Source organism: Phocoena sinus, chromosome 6, assembly GCF_008692025.1.
Source record: "Phocoena sinus isolate mPhoSin1 chromosome 6, mPhoSin1.pri, whole genome shotgun sequence".
In the NCBI taxonomy this organism is placed as follows: domain Eukaryota; kingdom Metazoa; phylum Chordata; class Mammalia; order Artiodactyla; family Phocoenidae; genus Phocoena; species Phocoena sinus.
This window is the reverse complement of record NC_045768.1, coordinates 7,051,978-7,064,354: the sequence shown is the minus strand read 5'-3', so window position 1 is coordinate 7,064,354 and position 12,377 is coordinate 7,051,978. Positions and strand designations below refer to the sequence as shown.

The 12,377-nt window shown below is 41.3% G+C and overlaps 1 protein-coding gene across 3 annotated transcripts in view; it reads left to right on the top strand.

Annotated features, from left to right (window-relative positions):
* The window catches only part of NUP188 (nucleoporin 188), a 46,388-nt gene that overhangs the window by 21,456 nt on the left and 12,555 nt on the right, over positions 1 to 12,377 (top strand). For all 3 annotated transcript variants that reach the window (XM_032635405.1, XM_032635404.1, XM_032635406.1), the window contains exons 12-24: positions 814 to 903; positions 3,264 to 3,329; positions 4,314 to 4,433; positions 5,205 to 5,331; positions 6,791 to 6,943; positions 7,144 to 7,270; positions 7,475 to 7,562; positions 7,657 to 7,733; positions 8,446 to 8,560; positions 9,709 to 9,829; positions 9,948 to 10,014; positions 10,688 to 10,816; positions 11,124 to 11,263. In XM_032635405.1, coding sequence (XP_032491296.1) covers positions 814 to 903; positions 3,264 to 3,329; positions 4,314 to 4,433; positions 5,205 to 5,331; positions 6,791 to 6,943; positions 7,144 to 7,270; positions 7,475 to 7,562; positions 7,657 to 7,733; positions 8,446 to 8,560; positions 9,709 to 9,829; positions 9,948 to 10,014; positions 10,688 to 10,816; positions 11,124 to 11,263 — 1,420 coding nt within the window. The remainder of the gene's footprint in view (positions 1 to 813; positions 904 to 3,263; positions 3,330 to 4,313; positions 4,434 to 5,204; positions 5,332 to 6,790; positions 6,944 to 7,143; positions 7,271 to 7,474; positions 7,563 to 7,656; positions 7,734 to 8,445; positions 8,561 to 9,708; positions 9,830 to 9,947; positions 10,015 to 10,687; positions 10,817 to 11,123; positions 11,264 to 12,377) is intronic.

Here is a 12,377-nt window from a genome sequence, read left to right as displayed (position 1 = left end):
TAATAGTAATTGTCAAGGACATGGATAATGAAAATAGTTTTGTAACTAACCTTTATAGAGCATTTACTGTGACAGACGTGCTTGGCACTTTCTGTACAATATCTTGTTCCATCCTTAAAATACTGTGCACTAGGGCTTATCATCCTATTTTACACATTAGGAAATTGAGACTGAGGGAGATGGAATTTGCCCACAGAAACAATAAATTGGCAGTAAATCGTGGATACAGTTTGAACTATGTCTGACTCTTTGCTAGTATGTTATGCTGCGCCACTTAGTATCTCTTAGAAGATAGCTTTGGTCATAATGACTGGAGAAATCTTTTTGGGGAGCTTATTCATTCAACTGTACAGGATGAATTAGAAATTCTCTTGAGTCTTGTGTGTTGGGACTTAATTTGAGTGACACAGTTTAATCAGCTTGTTTTGACATGCTAAAGGAAACCTCAGCCAGCTTGTTGGCACTGGTTGATTTATCTCGGTGACAGTTCAGGCAGCTGCATCATTCATACCAGCACATAGAGACTCTATCCTTTTTGTAGGCTGGAGGTGGTTTTATTCCCCACAGAAACTTTGATCAGTTTGAAAATGGTTCCTTTTTGATGTTATTCTTGACTATGTTGTAATATTTATGGTTCCTGCTTTCTCTTTTCTCCCTTTGTCTTCCTGATCTTGGGACTAAATTAGGAATTGTGAAGCCTCAGGTTCTCTTCCCATTTGTTTACAGAGACTATATTAATGTGATGGGATTGTGCTGAGTCTAGAAAAGAGTGGTGTTACTCAGAATTACCCACTGATTCCTTTGTCATTACAGTGTACCACTAGCACCGCGTGCATGTGTGTCTATGGACTCCTTTCTTTTGTTCTGACCTCACTGGAGCTGCACACACTGGGCAATCAGCAGGTCAGTGTCTGGCTTTCATGAGACTGTCTACCCTGCCCCACTTTGCAATCATCTTCCTAAGATACCCCTTTGAAGCTGATATAACACAGACCCATTTACTTAAGTATGATTTGTTTATTGTTGTTTTCCACTTATTATATTATAAAAATGATGCATATTAATGATTAAAAAATTAGAAAGTGCTGATAAAAAGAAAAAACTATAATCCCACCTTGCAGGATAACATATGTTAACATTTTGATGTGTTCCCTTCCAAATATAAAAATATAATAATTCTCTAGAAATGGAATCACAATGTATATACTGTTTTGTAACCTATTTTTTTTACTCTGTAGTGCATCTGTCCCAAACAGCTGTGGATGCTAATTAATATTCTTGTGCAATATTTTTTTAAAATGAAATATTTCAAAGTTATTCCAAAGGAGACAAAAATTGTCTAATGATCCCATCACCAGCTTCCAAATTATCAATGCACAGCTGATCTTATTCATTTCTGCCCCTTTCCTCCTTGATTATTTTGAAGCAAATCCCAGACATCATTTAGTAAATATGAATATTTTAGTAAAATTTCACAACCATTATCATATCTAAAAAAAAAAATCTTCAAATAATCAAGGCAGGGTTCAAATTTCTAATTATAAATGTCATAAGTTTATCATAAGTTTGTATCAGGATCTAAATAAATAAGATATGTACATTATTGGTTGGTAAGTCTGTCAAATTTCTTTTAGTCTATAGTTGTGCTGTCCACTATGGTAATCACAAGACACATCATTGTCTAGATCCATTAGTTCCTTAGGAGTTACGAAATGGCACTATTCTGACTCTATCTCTCCTCTTTTGTTTACTGGTTGGAACATTGCTATAAAAAAGAAATTTGTTTCACCATATATACAAATATCAAATCATTATCTAGTGCACCTGAAACTAATATAATGTTATCTTTCGATTATTTCTCAATTAAAAAAAGAAATTCTCTCTCGTTAACTATTTGATACTCTGGTATAGAGTACTGTACATGCTTCTTTTCCTGTATTTACCACTTTTCCCTAGCATCCTTAGTAGCATCCCAAGTTGGCTACTGAGGTTTATTTTTTACATGGCATTGTGAACTCATGGATTTATACATATTAGTTGTGTTTTAATTCATTGCAGTCATTATTCTTTTCTCATTTTTTGTTTGTTTTTTGTTTTTCTGCAGTTAGTATTCTTAGGCTCAGGTTGCCCCATCTTTGGCCAGTAAGAGCTTTTTCAGATTAGCTTCTGAATCTGTTTGACATTTCTCTTACACATTTTGATAGCTCTATTGCTTTCTGATATGACAAAATCTTGCAGGATTATCTTAGAAGATTCTTGCCCCAGACTTGGAATCTGCCGTTTCTCCAAGGAGCCCTGGTTCCTTTCAGTGGGAAATGATATTTGAGTTCTTTATAACTAAGTCATTTTATTCATTTACGATGAGTGACTTATTTTGGAAATTGAAGAAATTGATTAAGTTGATGAAAATGAATATTTCTTATCATTGGAGAGAAAAGAAATTGGTGTTAATTGAAAGACTCAATTTCCAAAGCTCTAGGAGCATAGAACAAGCTTTGTATCCTTTGCCAAAATTCTGGTCACATTTGGACCCTACTATATGCCTGGAGGATTGGTGTTAACATTTTGGGGTTACAGGTGTCCTAGTACTTGGAATTTTTTCAATAAATCATTTCATAAGCCTTCACTAGATTCCCATTGTGTGCCAAACTCTGTGCCAGGTGCTGGGAATAAAAAATTTAAAAAGGCGTTATTCTTGACCTCTAGGAGCATAGTTCAGCTGAATCTAGTAGTACCTAACATTTACATGGCGTTTTAAACTTTACAGTTCATTTTCTCGTACATTATCTCATTTAATCCTTATGACAACACTGTGAAGCAGATAATAGTTTCACCATTTTAGAATTTGAAGTTCAGAAAGGTTAATTTGCCTAACATCATACAACAGATTAAGATTACATCCCTTACTTTTTTTTTTTTTTTTATGCGGTACACGGGCCTCTCACTGCTGTGGCCTCTCTCATTGCGGAGCACAGGCTCCGGACGCGCAGGCTTAGCGGCCATGGCTCACGGGCCCAGCTGCTCTGCAGCATGTGGGATCCTCCCGGATCGGGGCACGAACCCGTGTCCCCTGCATCGGCAGGCTGACTCTCAACCACTGCGCCACCAGGGAAGCCCTATCCCTTACTTTTTAATCCCAGAATTCTTTCTGACATACTATATGAAGGTATTATTCATGTTTTTATTTTAACAGAATACAGTTAAAAAAAGATGGACTGGTTCAACTAGGGAAAATAAGCATTTTCTTTTTCCCTCCCCAACAGGATGTAATCGACACAGCATGTGAAGTCCTGGCAGACCCTTCTCTTCCAGAACTGTTCTGGGGAACAGTAAGTATGTCAGAGGGAGCCATGCTACGGTATTCTCTATAGCAGAAGAATTTATTAATCACTTACTTTGTGATAGGTCTTATACTAAGCTTTTAAGTCTATTTTCTCATATAATCTATACAGAAATCTATGGATTGGGTAGTATTATTATCATCACCATTTTGCATGTGAGGAAATGTGATGCTCGGAGATGTGAAGTGATTTGCCCAAGCTAGTCACAGCTAGACAGTCAGGATCAAGATCTAGTTCTGTCTGACTTGAGTCCCTAGTCCACATTATTAACCAGTGTGTTCTCTCTCCTACCCATCAAGTCTTTTTTTACATTGAGAGACTCAGGCACCAGTAGTGCTATTAACTCCTGAATGTACCACTGGGCGATTGTAATTGTGTCTTAAGAGATTTCAGAATATTGTAACAGGTTTAGAGTAAGAATGTGGCTTTGGAGAGAACAGTTTCTCACCGGTACTTAGTCTTACCATTGACGGCCTCAAGCCTCAAGGTCCAGCTCATGAATAAATCTGTTTTCCCTTAAACTGTGGCCTGACTGATTTGCCTGTATATCTTATCCTCTTTTTCCTGAGATGCTATCCAGTCTCACAGAATCAGTGTTCCAGGGAGAATCCGGTGGGAAACAATATTCACATTGAGGATGTGTTGCTCGTGTGTTTGGTGCTATCTGCTGACATGTTGTGGGTGCTTTTCACATTAGTGGAAACAGGTCATGCACAGGTGAATGGTGTTTTCCTATGGAGAGGACGGCAGAGGTCACTGGAGGCAGCAGTAGTCTCTCCTCAGGTCCTGACTCAATCACTTGTTGATAGCCTTTTTCAGTGGAAACGTGGAAGTCTTAAATTATTAGAGAGGAATGATGTCTGCCTAAAGGAAAGGATTAATTTTACTCTTCCTTGTGATTGCTGGGCAGTTCAGAGATGTGTTAATCCGTGGATAATGTGAAGGTCGGTGACTTCTACCCTTCCATCATAGGAGCCAACCTCTGGTCTTGGGATCATTCTGGACAGTGTATGTGGAATGTTTCCCCATCTCCTCTCCCCACTCCTGCAATTGCTACAAGCCCTCGTATCAGGGAAGTCTACTGCCAAGAAGGTAGGTTTTATTCAGTTAGATGCCTAAGTAGAGTAGGAGATGTTTTTTAGGAATCCTTTTTGCTTTCCACATTGAAATTTCATTGCCATGGCAGGAATTAGTGTGAGGTTGAATGAAAAATGTCAAAGACAGTGCATCAGTTCTATAAAATTAAATTTAAATCTTTTTATTAAGTACCTATTGTAGATATTTTGGGAGTGAGACAAAATGTGAAGTCCCTTAGTATCTAGATGGAAGAGAGTAAGGGGTCTAAGAAATAAGTAATAAAGCCAGGTGGTATGTAACTAATGTCATCTGAGTGGTAAAGACCATACTGTTCAGGAGAGGCAACTCTGTGTGGAGTGAGGGGGGCCTTGACTTGGGTGTTAAAGAATAATAAGGAGGGCTTCCCTGGTGGCTCAGTGATTGAGAGTCTGCGTGCTAATGCAGGGGACATGGGTTTGTGCCCCGGTCCGGGAAGATCCCACATGCCGCGGAGCGGCTGGGCCCGTGAGCCATGGCTGCTGAGCCTGTGCGTCTGGAGAGACCACAGCAGTAAGAGGCCCGCGTACCGCAAAAAAAAAAAAAAAAAGAATAATAAGGATTTGACAAGGAGTGCAGAGGCAAGTCTAAGAAGAGTCACAGGGGTGGGTTTGTAAGAAGTTTGAGAGTCAGCACAGTCTGGCTGACCACACAGTTTGGCTGAAAGAGCAGAAAAGCAGATGGGAAAGACCCCTTAAATGTCCCCCTGGTAAATGTGTGGCTGAGTTTTTTTTTTCTGTGTGTTGGCAGGTGTATAGTTTCTTGGATAAGATGTCTTTCTACAATGAACTTTATAAGCACAAGCCCCATGATGTGATCTCCCATGAAGACGGAACTCTCTGGCGGAGGCAAACACCCAAACTCCTTTACCCTCTTGGTAAGATAGGCAGACCCTGGTTCAGCCGTCTCTTTTCCATGGCCTCTGTGTGGACCTTACTGCTGTTTTAATATTTCACATGCATGCCTTTAAAGCAGGTCCTTCTCCTCTCCACTGTGCTTGTTGATTTGCTAATAAATAGTTAGTTTCTCACTTCTTTCCATCTTTAGATTGTTTTACTTCAAAAATAATGCATGTTCATTATAACAAGGGAAACAATGCAGAGATACATTTTAAAAAGCTAATCTCTCTTTAGACCTGTCTCCATCAGATGATTAACGTTAAGAGTTTGGTGTGTGTCCTTTTGCACATTTCTGTGTTCTTTCAAAATTCATTCGCAAACTGATTTTATTACATGTGGATCTGACTCATTCTTTTTAGTAACTATGTAATTATTCTTGATGTCCCATCATTTTTTATCTTTTCCCTTCCAGAGGACATTTAGGCTGTGTCAGGTTTTTGCCACTATAATCAACGCTGCTTTGGGGACATGTACCTTTATATACTAGTGCTTTTATTTTTAGTATATAGAATCCCCAAAGTGGGATTGTGGGTAAAAGGGTATATACAATAAAATTTTTAAATGCATGTCCACTGACAGATGAAACGGATTTTAAAAAACGTGGTATATATAGGTGAGACATTAAGTCTTCCCAAGAGCCAAAATGTGGAATATTATTCAGCCTGAAAGAGAACAGGAATTCTGACACATGCTATAACACGGGTGAACCTTAACGGCATGATGCTAAATGAAATAAGACAGTCCCAAAAGAACAAACACTGTTCCACTCATATGAGGTACTTAGAGTAGTCAGATTTACAGAGACAGAAAGTAGAATGGTGGTCACAGGGGCTGAGGGATGGGGTAATGGAGAATTATTGGTTAATGGGTATAGAATTTCAGTCTTGCAAGATGAAAACAGTTCTTTGGGTGGATGGTAGTGACAGTTGCATAACCATGTGAATGTACTTAATGCCAGTGGACTGAACACTTAAAAATGGTTAAAATGGTGTATTTTATGTATTTTTTACCACAATTTAAAAAAATAATAAAAAGTTTTGAATGGTAATATCAAATTAAGTTGTAGAAAAATGTTGTAGCAATTTCCTTTCTTACTGTCAGTGTCTAAGAGTAACAGCCTTACTGTCCTAATCGTGGCATCATTACTGACTTACCCAGTCACCCAGGCACCTACTGTCCCATAAGGTGGTCTTCCTATAGTCATCATTTGAGTGGAAAACCACTCTGCACTCAGCTGTTTTTCAGACACATGGAAAGAGTCACTTCCCCAATGACAAGAGAGGGCTTTTGTTTTTCTTTTTCTTTTTAATGGAAAAAGCTGTAGCAGTGTTGGATACTAGGAAGAGAAACTATGCATCTCTGAGTGATTAAATATTGCTGTCTGTTATAGGAGTCACCTCTTCCTATTAGACTAATTTCTCTTTCTCCCTTCCTTAGGGGGTCAGACCAACCTTCGCATACCTCAAGGCACTGTGGGCCAAGTAATGTTGGACGATAGGGCCTACCTGGTACGCTGGGAATACTCTTATAGCAGCTGGACCCTCTTCACCTGTGAGATTGAAATGCTGCTTCATGTTGTTTCCACTGCAGGTGAGGTCAGCTTTGGGAGACATCTCTGTGGGAAGAAAAATGGACATGCTTAGAGGATTTGGAAGATAGAGAATTTCAAGATAAGATTCAGAACCTTCCAGATTGTGATTAGCATAATTTGTTCATCTGGGTCTCAGAGACTGCTCAGTGATCTTAAAGGAATTGTTTTCATTGAGATCACAAGCTTCCTTCCCCCTCAGATGTGATTCAGCACTGCCAGCGGGTCAGACCCATCATTGATCTGGTCCATAAGGTCATCAGTACAGACCTGTCGATAGCAGACTGTCTCCTGCCCATCACGTCCCGCATCTACATGCTGCTGCAGCGGTCAGTATCTGGTAACTCCACTGGGCTCAAGTCTGCACATGTTGCACTGTGGACAGCCCTGGTGGTATCTGTCCCCAGCTGAGGGCTTTCCTGTCTCCACATCCCTGCTGCCAGGAGGGATTTGGGAAGAGGACTGGGAAGTACTTGGGATGCAACGAGCCGCATCGTTCATTTTACTGAGGACAGTGCACTGCTCTCCACCAGGTTAACAGCCGTGATCTCCCGGCCTGTGGATGTCATTGCTGCTTGTGTCAATTGCTTGACCGTTCTGGCTGCCCGGAACCCAGCAAAGGTGAGACGCCAAGTCCTCCTAACAGCCGAAAAACGTCACGCTTGGTGTATACCTGAAGACACATGGACATTTGACTCTTCTTTTCCCTTCTCAGGTCTGGACTGATCTTCGTCACACAGGCTTTTTACCTTTCGTGGCCCACCAGGTCTCCAACATGAGTCAGATGATTAGGTGAGCCAGGTCCTAGGTATAGAGTATACATACTTAGAGTATATTCCCTGGGAGTACCATATACATTTCAGATCTAAGCTAGCTTCGTTAGTTTTAAAGATGCTTCTCTGCCCGTTTGCTCCTTGTCTGTTCAGCCCTCTCACCGGAAATGAGTGAGGGCAAGGCAAAAGAGGTGATGGGACTTGGGGCACAGAGGCTGCTTTCCTCTTAGGCCAGCACTGATGGTTCACAGTCTTGAAAGCCTGAGAGAGAGAGACACAGAGAGAAAGAGGTATTTCTCATTCACTTTAGGTACGTGGGAGTTAACTTTCCAGTCTAGAGTCCAGAGGTTTCTGGATCCAGAGGCTCAACTTCCCCTTTTTAAGCCATAGTCACTCTGTACTTTTCCTTGATTCATGGCCACTCGGGCTTGCTTGGTAGACCAGTTATTCATACACAGGCTCCATCTTACTACCTGAACATTCTCTCCTTGCTTTCTTTTGCTTACAAGATGAGGATGTTTTCCTCATGTTTATTTGATTTTTCACTTTTGAGGTTGTATATCAATAAAGTCTTTAATGCTTACCCTGGGTATTACATAGCCTAGATTTGATTAATTCCTGTGCAGCGCTTTCCTGTTTTATGCCCAAGCCATCTAAATAATAAGAAGAATGCTCTGTGATTATAATTTTTTTAAACCTTTTTTTCCCTCTGCCTCTCTGTCTTTTCCCAGTGCTGAGGGGATGAATGCTGGAGGGTATGGAAACCTCTTGATGAATAGTGAACAGCCCCAGGGCGAGTATGGAGTCACTGTTGCCTTTCTGCGCTTGATCACCACTCTTGTCAAGGTAAAATCTAATCAGATAGAAGCATCTGAAATAGTTTCCCTGCCCCCAGCTACTGTAGTCATTTTGTTTGCAGCTAGACCAGTTGTCCTGATGTTATGGTGATGACAGTTTCTGTGTATTGAGTATTTATTGTGTGCCAGATTCTGTAGTAGATGCTTTATCTGTGTTAACTTATTTAATGCTCAGAGGCTGTATGGTATAATGCAGCAACTCTCAAGCTATTTTGACAGAGCCCAGGGTAATATGTACACATTACATCATATCCCAGGATACACATTGTATGTTTACTTCTAAAGCAGAGTTTCACAGTACAACACTACTTTTATTATGCAAGATGCACTCAGATGTTTTCTAATAAGTTATCTCACAATCCACTAATGGGTCACAGCTCTCTTTGAAAACTACTTGTGTAGCATAGACTTTGGAGTCAGAATTAGGTTTACTTTTCAGGTTGACCACTTACTAGCTGCATGACCTTGGGCAAGTATTGAATTTCTTAGAACCTCTCTAAACTGGGATGATAAATATCTCTGCCTCATGGAGTTGTTGAGAGGGCCACACATGCAAAATACTCAGCACACTTCCTGCCTGCAGGAGTCAGTCAATCAGTGAGTGCTTAAAAAGATAGAAACAATCCTATGTAGAGGTAGGGATATAGATATTGATGTTTATATAAAGAAGCCCCATTTTTAAGATAAGGAAGCTGATGGTAACAAGTAATATTAGGACAAAGAATTTGGACTGTCAGATCTCCTTTCTGATATCCGAGTGATGGGGTAGAGGTTGGGGGTGGTTGGTGATCACGGCAGTGAAACTGGCATTCTCCATCATCAACAGTCCTATATCCTCTGTGTTTAAGATAGACCTCTCTTCTGCTCAGATTTAGCCTTCATCCCTCTCTTTTCTTGCCTTTTGTGACATTGTCAAATTGTCTTTTTAGTCCCTTTCTCTGTTCTAGAGAAACCTACAACTTGGATTCAGTTGAACTAGAGTATTCTGATGTTTCTTTTTTTTTTTTCCACTGATGGCCAAGGTTTGCCCAGATTTCCTTTGGACCTATTTGGACCTATGGTTTTGGAGTTAAATCTCTAGTGACAAAATGACTTACCTTTAAGTGGCATAAACCTTCACAGCATGGTTTCTTGTAGGGGCAGCTTGGTAGTACCCAGAGCCAAGGGCTGGTGCCCTGTGTCATGTTTGTGCTGAAGGAGATGCTGCCGAGTTACCACAAGTGGCGGTACAACTCCCACGGAGTGAGAGAACAGATTGGTAAGGAAAGCGTGGGCAGGGAAGATGGGAGGAATTGTTGGTTCCCTGGATTTTTCTCTCTTGGGATAAGGTTCATCACACAAGGCCGCGTCATTCCTCTGTCTTTTCTGGAGTCCAGGTTGCCTGATCCTGGAGCTGATTCATGCAATACTGAACCTGTGTCATGAGACAGACCTGCACAGCAGGTAGGAGGCGGGTGATTGCTAGAGTTCGGTACTCTCGGATGCTGCCAGTCTGCAAGGGAAGACACAGGCTTCTGCTGTGCAGAGCTAGCTCATTCTTCCAGAGTACTCAACTTGGTTAGGCCCAGAGCTCAGTGCTCCTGGGTTCTGACTTGCTTTCCACCAGGCTGTTTCTCCTTTCTCCCTATGAAGAGAGAAGAGCCAATGAAATGGGAACAAGGTTGTTCCCAGTGAAATTGTACACACACACACACACACACACACACACACACACACAGACCTTTTTTATGACCTTTACAAAAATTATGCATGTTCATAGGGAAACAGGACTATTAACAAGTTAATGTGTATCTTCTAGGTTTTTTCCTCTGCTTGTACTAACTCTCTACCTTTTATTTCTGTGCCACTGCATATAGATCTGTCTTGTTTTAATGGTTCCATGCATTCCACTGTATGGATTAATTATGATTCATTTCAGTAAGCATATCCATTAATTGACGGACATTTAGATTGTTTCTCAGGGTCTATTTAAGGAAAGGAATCGGAGTGGCTTCCACTGGCAGCGAGAGCTGATCTGTTTCACTAATGTCCAATTGTTTAGGTTTGGACAATACCCTTTCCTTCCAGTAGTAAATTTGGCAGCTCCCAGGTAACTCAGAACATGTCTGTCTTCCAGTCATACCCCCAGTCTGCAGTCTCTCTGCATCTGCAGCCTGGCCTATACGGAAGCAGGACAGACTGTGATCAATATCATGGGCATTGGCGTGGACACTATCGACATGGTGATGGCTGCTCAGCCCCGCAGGTAGGCCTCCCTTGCCACCTTCCCCCATTTAACTTTATTGTGCCTGCATGTTGTAAGAACTTCAGCATAAGAAAGACAACCTTGTTCTTCCTAGGGCATAGCCTTTGTGTAACCTAGTGGCTGCTCTGTAGACTGGCACATAGCAAAGGGAGTTGATTGCTCCTCCTCTCTCCTAGTTTGGACTGGGGCCTCTAAAAGAAGCTGTTGAACTCTGGGATTATTGTTGGAATTTAATTCATGAGAGCACATGTATTGCGAATGAAGTCATATTGTCTGAATCAACTTTGGTTTCCATTTGGCACCCTAGTGATGGGGCAGAGGGCCAGGGGCAGGGCCAGCTGCTGATCAAGACGGTGAAACTGGCATTCTCCGTCACCAACAATGTTATTCGGCTGAAACCTCCTTCTAATGTGGTGTCCCCCCTGGAACAGGCTCTCACACAACATGGTATGTAATTTTCTTCCACTCAGCAGCATTTCTGCCCATAAGTACATACTTCAGGCTGTGTTTTTAGAGGTTAACAATATTTTCTGATGGAACTCTTTGAGGAAATTTGGGAGTGATCACCAGTTCCCATCCTGGACTTAGAAATAAGACGACTGTATCATACTTCATCTCTTCCTCCTATTGATGACAGAATAATAGTAAAGAACACATGTTCAAAGTTAGACTGTCTAGGTTCAAATTCTGACTTCAACCAGCTTTGACCTTGGGCACGTAATTAAACAACTCTGCTTCAGATTTCTCATCTATGAAGTGGGGATAATAGCAGTATCTACCTTATGAGATTATAATGAAGATTAAATTACTACTTGTAAAACCTGGTACCTGTTTAGTATTGACTGTTATTACTCTTTGACCTTAAACTACTCATTTAACCTCTTTGGGACCCAGTTTCCTCATTTTCAAGTAGGCGTTTGGGTAACGTCTCTGACCTTTTTTGAGCTGTATCATTTTGGGACTTTTAGCATTTCAGTGCCGTGCTTTAATGTGGTGGCACTTTAATGTGATGCTTTAATGTGGTTAGGTTTTCCTAACCTATTTGTTAACATGCTGTTTTCTTAAAAATGTATCTTTTGTGCTCTTTTTTTTTTGATTTATTTAATCTATTTTTTAAAAATTTTTGGCTGCGTTCGGTCTTTGTGCGGTGCACGGGCTTCTCACTGAGGTGGCTTCTCTTGTTGCGGAGCATGGGCTCTAGGCACGTGGGCTTCAGTAGTTGTGGCTTGTGGGCTTCAGTAGTTGTGGCTCACAGGCTCTAGAGCGCAGGCTCAGTAGTTGTGACACACAGCCTTAGTTGCTCCGCAGCATGTGAGATCTTCCTGGACCAGGGCTCGGACCCGTGTCCCCTGCATTGGCAGGCGGATTCTTAACCACTGCGCCGCCAGGGAAGTCCCTCTTTTTCTGCTCTTAATGAATTGGATTGAGCTGTTTACCCCAATCCTGCCTGTCCCCTTGGCTACTGAAAAAAGAGGATGATACAGCCACCTAGATTTGCTCTGGCCCTCCAAGTACTTGAGAGTAAATTCCCTCACATATATGAGCCTTTTTGAGCAGAAGG